The 6,000-nt window shown below is 46.8% G+C and overlaps 1 protein-coding gene across 2 annotated transcripts in view; it reads right to left on the reverse strand.

Annotated features, from left to right (window-relative positions):
- LOC147429057 (Formyl transferase) overlaps nt 1-5,010 on the reverse strand; it is a 95,729-nt gene extending 90,719 nt beyond the window's left edge. Inside the window, exon 1 of one of the 2 annotated variants that reach the window (XR_015185792.1) lies at nt 4,375-5,010. Coding sequence is in view for 1 of the 2 variants with exons in the window: in XM_086494924.1 (XP_086351050.1) it covers nt 4,375-4,762 (388 nt within the window). In the remaining variant the exon portion in view is untranslated. The remainder of the gene's footprint in view (nt 1-4,374) is intronic. The other variant, XM_086494924.1, reaches the window with a different exon arrangement.
- Nucleotides 5,011-6,000: the final 990 nt, after the last annotated feature.

A 6,000-nucleotide genomic window follows, 5' to 3' on the forward strand; every position in this document is an offset into this window, starting at 1 on the left:
ACGGAAGGGAGAGCCTTTCGTTCCTTTAGTGAGAGAGTGCAATGGACACAAACAAAGTGAATGGACACTGTGAATGGAAGTGTATGAGACTGAGAGATAGAGAAGGGAATACGACACCAGAGACATTGTAAAACCCTCCTCCGAAGGCCCCACTCTCTATGGCGAGAGTGGTCTACTTATGATTGCACAAATCTCTACAATGCTTGGACTTGCCGACGATGAAGACGACCACGAGACAGGCTGAAATATCTAAAAACTCTAAGGGCTGAAATCAGCAAATCTGGTATCTGCTGAATTCTGACTCTACAATGTCGATGGCGACGATGCGACGACGAGGCGCTGAAAACGCAGATGCTGAAATCTGCGTTTTCCGGGCTGAAACTGTAAACCTTGCGGAAACTGACCGTGCGGCGAGGATCGACTGCGGGAAGGTGAGATCTGCGAAGTTCGGGGGTTCTTCTACGAGTGCTAAGGGCTGAAAACTGAAAACACTGGTGTTGCTTGAGGTTCCGTCGCGGTGATCTGCAAAAACGCTGAGGTTGTGATGCAAACCAAAAACGGTAGGCCTGAAAATCTGCTGCCGTCGCCGGTTGTTCTGCAAATGCAAAACGCTAGGCTGATCTGCTGTGTCTTGACGACGCCGAGGCTGACCTGCTGTGCACAAATCGCCAAGGCTGATCTGATGCAAAAACGCTAGGTCTTCTGTGGAGAAAAGAAAACGCCAGAGTAGTCACGAGGGTGGGTCATGCTGAGAAGTTGCCTGTTGAGCAAGGTGCTCCTGTTGCCTCTTCTGCCAAATAGTGCTAGTCTAGGTTTGCTTATATACAAACTTACTCAATTTGCCCTACCTACTTTCCAACAAAAGTCACTTAAAAATAATAAGTGAAAAATGTCAAAAATAGGGAAAATAGGCTAAATGCACTGGAAAATTCCCCTGAAGGATTCTGATGGGAATGCTTATGATCATGCTGTGAACCAGAGGATATGCATCTATACTAAGTGTCTGGGCATGCACGGTCTGCGAACAGACTCACAAAAGTGCCAGAACGCTTCTAAATCTAGACTGACTGGACTGACTGAACCCTTGTCGAGCTGTAGCTTGTCCACGGACACATAGGGTTGGATGTGTCGCGTGACACGGCTCTAGAAAGGTCATCAATCGTCACCCAATTAGCGGCCTATGCTCGACCAAAGCTCTCAAGGAAACCGTCAACTTGTTTGGCTCGGGATTGTGAAGCCAAAAGCAAATGGACGAGTTCGCTAGAGGACAGAGACAAAGGCGCTTGACAAGGTCGACAATACCAATACTCAATTAGCTGCCTCGTTACCCACGAGGTCCGACAACAATCGTTATAAATGTGACACGGCGTTTTGTTTGGCTCGGGAGTTTGAAGCCAAAGACAAAAGCAAGAACTCACAAAGAGACAACGGCAAAGGCAAGCTGGACAAAGATAACGATGATAAAGATTTGACAGAGGAGATCGGCATGGCACAGGTGGTGGCGACCACAGTGGCCACGACAGCAGCCTTCTAGTCAAGGGGCAGTTGCCACCACTAGCTTCAGCCAAAGAGAGGCTTGTGAGTTGCAGAGGGACAAACAATGCTCCCTATAATCAATTTGGACCCTTGTGTTGGAGTTCAAGTTATCGGTGTTTGAACCAATGGGTCAGAGGTCAAGGCACATGCACCTGGTAGGGAACAAGGTTGCATCTATATGTACGTACGGTACCTTTCCGTACGTACAGTACCGTATGTACCGTACGGTCAGTGGGCTTCAATTTAGGCGAAATTTCAACATTCAGGAGCGGACATATAACGCAAGCCGTTTTGGGCCTTTTGTGTGGTCTGGAGAGTAAATTGCCAAGGGTTACTCCACCTTACAATTTCTTGATTTCCAGAAAGCAAGTTTCTGCAGAGAACTTCATAGACAGTCACACAGAGACTTCTACCTGAGACTTTCCCGCATAGAAAGGTAAGCTCCACTCTCTCGTATGCTCCTTCCACTCTTTCTTCGTACGTTGGGTGTACTCTTCGCGACCCCCCTCTTCGCATACTCCTCATGTGTTTGCACTCTTCGTAGGAATCATCATGCCACGCAAGACCAACCCCAACTCGCAGCTCCACACTAATGTGTTGAGAGTAATCACGACTGCTTCCCAGCAAGGTTCCGACACACGCTTATGGCAATGCAAGTATTGCGGGGTCTAGCACACTAGTACCATAACGCTAGTACACTTTGGGTTTTTCACTAAAAATGGGTTTTTTACAAATGGTACGTACTTATTACATACTTGAAAGGTGGTTCATCATGATAGTACGTTTCGTACGTACCTAGAACATGTTGTACACTACGTACCTTTCCACCTTGGCGGGGAACCAATCAAAAGTATCTAAAACACTATGGATGAGTGCGCACCAATCCATAGTTATTGGTCAGATTGTGGACAGGATGTGTTTCGAAGTTCATTGTCTGGAGAGTATGGAGGTGATGTGTTTGCAGTTCACGAATGGGGATTCTTGGACGTAGTGTGGTCTACAATTCAATTTTCTAAAGGGAATTGATGCTCAAGATGGCATTCTTCTAAGGTAAAAAGTTGAGGGTAGAAAAACCGACGTGTACCTAGTAGTCGGCCGCTTCTAGGGTGTCCATGGTATCTTCTACATCGACTTGGTCTCACTATTTATATCCACTATGAGCTGCAGAGAGGGTGTTAGAGTTTTGGCATCTCGAGTGAACTACCCAAAGTGATCCCATTATTTATTTTTGCTTTTAGGTATTTATTTTACTTATTTGTCAAAGTCTGGGTAGGGCAATTTATTGAGGTGCGTATATATGTGACCCCTTGCCCCCATTGTACATTGTATCAATTCATTGCCAAGGTTGGTTAGTTCAGTAAAGTCTCTCTCTTTCTCTCTCTTGTGTATTCTCTCCATTGCTCTACGCTTGTGCATCGTCGCCTTTGACATCATGTTTCTATGGAGAGACACGAGAGGGCGTGCGGAAGGATCTCCCTCTTGTGCAGAAGGATATCGCAAAAAGGTAGAGAGAGGACGCAATCACAACACAGAGGAGAAAGAAAATGCCAAAGGGAGAGAGTGTGTGAAGGGTGACAGTCCAAGAACATTGATACCTCAAAACCTATACTACAATGATGGGAGTTTTGCACGTGGGGGTAGCAGTCCGCTCGGCTATCATCACATGTACCCCTGCCTGCCCTTTCAACTCTACTGATTTTGGCAGAGTTGGGAAACTCACTCCTCTACCCATAGCCTTTAGAGGAAGAGGACAAAATGAGCCTTTAAAAGGAGCAGCCCATTCAACTGGCGTCACCTCTACCCCATTGCGCTTGCATGTGAAACTACTCTAAAGAGTGGGCAGGGGGTCCCAATACAGGAGATCCCCCTGGCTGCTTGACTCACACATCTACACCCATGACCATAGAGGAGGGGGGACACCCTCATAAAAATGCCACAAAATGCCACATTTGAAATGTGCCATGCCACATCGGCAAAAATGCCAAATGTCATCCATATGCGGACAATGAGACTAAAACCCCATAGAGACCAAGGAACAGTAATCTTGCCTCTAGCCCAACTTACCAGGGGGCATACATGGTTAAATAGGCATCATGCAGGTTATGGCCGGGCATAGCTATAAAACAGCCCTCACTCCTTAAGCTGCTCCTAAGAGTTGTCAGAGCCACCACCGGACATAAGATGAAACTCTGACAAGAGTAAAGATGATCACTCACTTTATGTGACAATCTCTGTGTTAGAATTGTTGTTGCTCTAGTCAATCTTGAGCTCTCAACCGATCATAGGCTCAAAAGCTTTTAAGGAAAACAAAAATATGGTTGTGTGACCATAGAAGAAGGGGGGACACCCTCATAAAAATGCCACATTTGAAATGTGCCATGCCACATCGGCAAAAATGCCAAATGTCATCCATATGCGGACAATGAGACTCATTGCCTCTAGCCCAACTTACCAGGGGGCATACATGGTTAAACAGGCATCGTGCAAGTTATGGCCGGGCATAGCTATAAAGCAGCCCTCACTCCTTAAGCTGCTCCTAAGAGTTGTCAGAGCCACCACCGGACATAAGATGAAACTCTGACAAGAGTAAAGATGATCACTCACTTTATGTGACGATCTCTGTGTTAGAATTGTTGTTGCTTTAGTCAATCTTGAGGTCTCAACCGATCAAAGGCTCAAAAAAGAAAAAATTTCAATATTTATGGAGGCATTGGCATTGTTATATGTACGTGCGTGTGGTGGTGGTGGTGGTGGTTTGGGGTGGGGGGGGGGGGGGGGGGGGGGGGGGGGGGGGGGGGTGTGTACAGGCAATTATGAAAGTATACCAAACAAGAGTACCGGGCTTGTCTGAGACCACCAGTTCAAAGTCTCCAAAAACCTTGTTTTGCAAAGTGGCTTCGTGAAGACTCCGGAAGTTGGAGCCACCTCCCGAGACAAAGACCGCGAGCCTCTTTCTCTGGAAACCCGTATCTTTAGCTTGCCCGCTCTCACTACTGAAAGCGCTTACACAAACACCTGCAGGAGCCCACGATTCTTCTGCCAGCCTTGGAAGACATACGAGCTTGCAGTCTAATGCAACCGAAGGAAAGCCTCGAGAAGGAGGTGTGTGCAGAGTCTTGACCGCACTCAGGTACCCAGGTGGGTGCAGCTTGATGGCTAGGGGAGATAGAGGACGAGGTGAATCTGCAGCTGAGAACTCATTTGCTCGTAGCATATGTCCTGTCATGCTCACAGCAGAGGGGGAGAGAGAGATTATAATTCCCGCGCCATTGCTTTCCAACCGGGAACTTGGGACTTGTTTAATTCCTGAAGCCTCTGAAGCTCGGTTCTTATTTTATTAGCAGAATCTTCGCCAATACCTAAATCCTATTGCGCGCTCTAAAATCCCATCTGCACATTCCAAAACCAGTGATCGAGCACGGGCAGGACAGACGGGGATGTAGAGAGCAGCTTGCCTAGCCACTACACTTTCCTGAAACGCTGATACCAGACATGTATTTTATAAAACACAAAAAGAACACCAGAGTCCCTCCTCGCCTGTCGCCATCCCGTGCTCACTCCTGTTGCGACTTACTCCAACCCCTGTTGCTCCTGCCGCCATCGCCATTCCTTGCTCGTGTCGCACTTGGCTTTATTCTTCCCTCCTACCATCGCATCGCAACCCTGCAGTCTCAAAGGATCTCCTAAGATTCATATCAATAGGCATTTTTTTTAAATCGTTAGCACATACTCGTACTCTAGATATCACGAGGAATCTCCAAGAGATCCCCCTTCCTCACCTTTATTCCTAAGCTAATCAACCAGCAGGAGAAGTCATGACCAACTCAAAAGGGGGATTGCTATTTGAACTCTCGCCAACTCAAATTTTAACCCAGTGCTGTTGCACTACACCATGCACACGAATGCTCACGGTGCTACCCTCCTGTGCTTTTTATTGTTGAACATACCCCCCCCCCCCTTTCTTCTTCTTCTTCTTCTTCTTCTGCTGCATGTACAGATTCAGCACACACGCTATTGCTCCCTTTGTCTTGTTCGCATGGAATTAGATGTCGCACATACGTCCGTCATCAGTGCCTCTTTGGTGAGTGCACCAATCATGTTTGCTGCCAGAGGGTATCGACTCAAACTCGGTTTTTTTAATGATTTTACGTCAGTTGGGGCCCCCTACTCGCTTTTCTTTTATTCTACTCAATTAATTGTTGAGATTCTTTGATTCTTCTACTCTCTCCTCACAAGTCACAATGATTCACTACCTTTACAAAAGGGTAATACGGATTTGAACCTCCATCTAACCAAGAAATACCTTATGTGTGCTCCCGTAACTACTTCAACGAGCAAGTCAACTTGCTCCCTTGAGCCATTTTTTTATTAAAAAATAAAAAATTGTGCTTGCCCATCGCCTTGCCTAAGCATGCACCGCCTGTTGCATCGCCCCACCCATAGTTGCTTGCTTTGTGTTGCGTC

Source organism: Adiantum capillus-veneris, chromosome 22 (assembly GCF_014529385.1).
Source record: "Adiantum capillus-veneris isolate H3 chromosome 22, ASM1452938v2, whole genome shotgun sequence".
NCBI lineage: Eukaryota > Viridiplantae > Streptophyta > Polypodiopsida > Polypodiales > Pteridaceae > Adiantum > Adiantum capillus-veneris.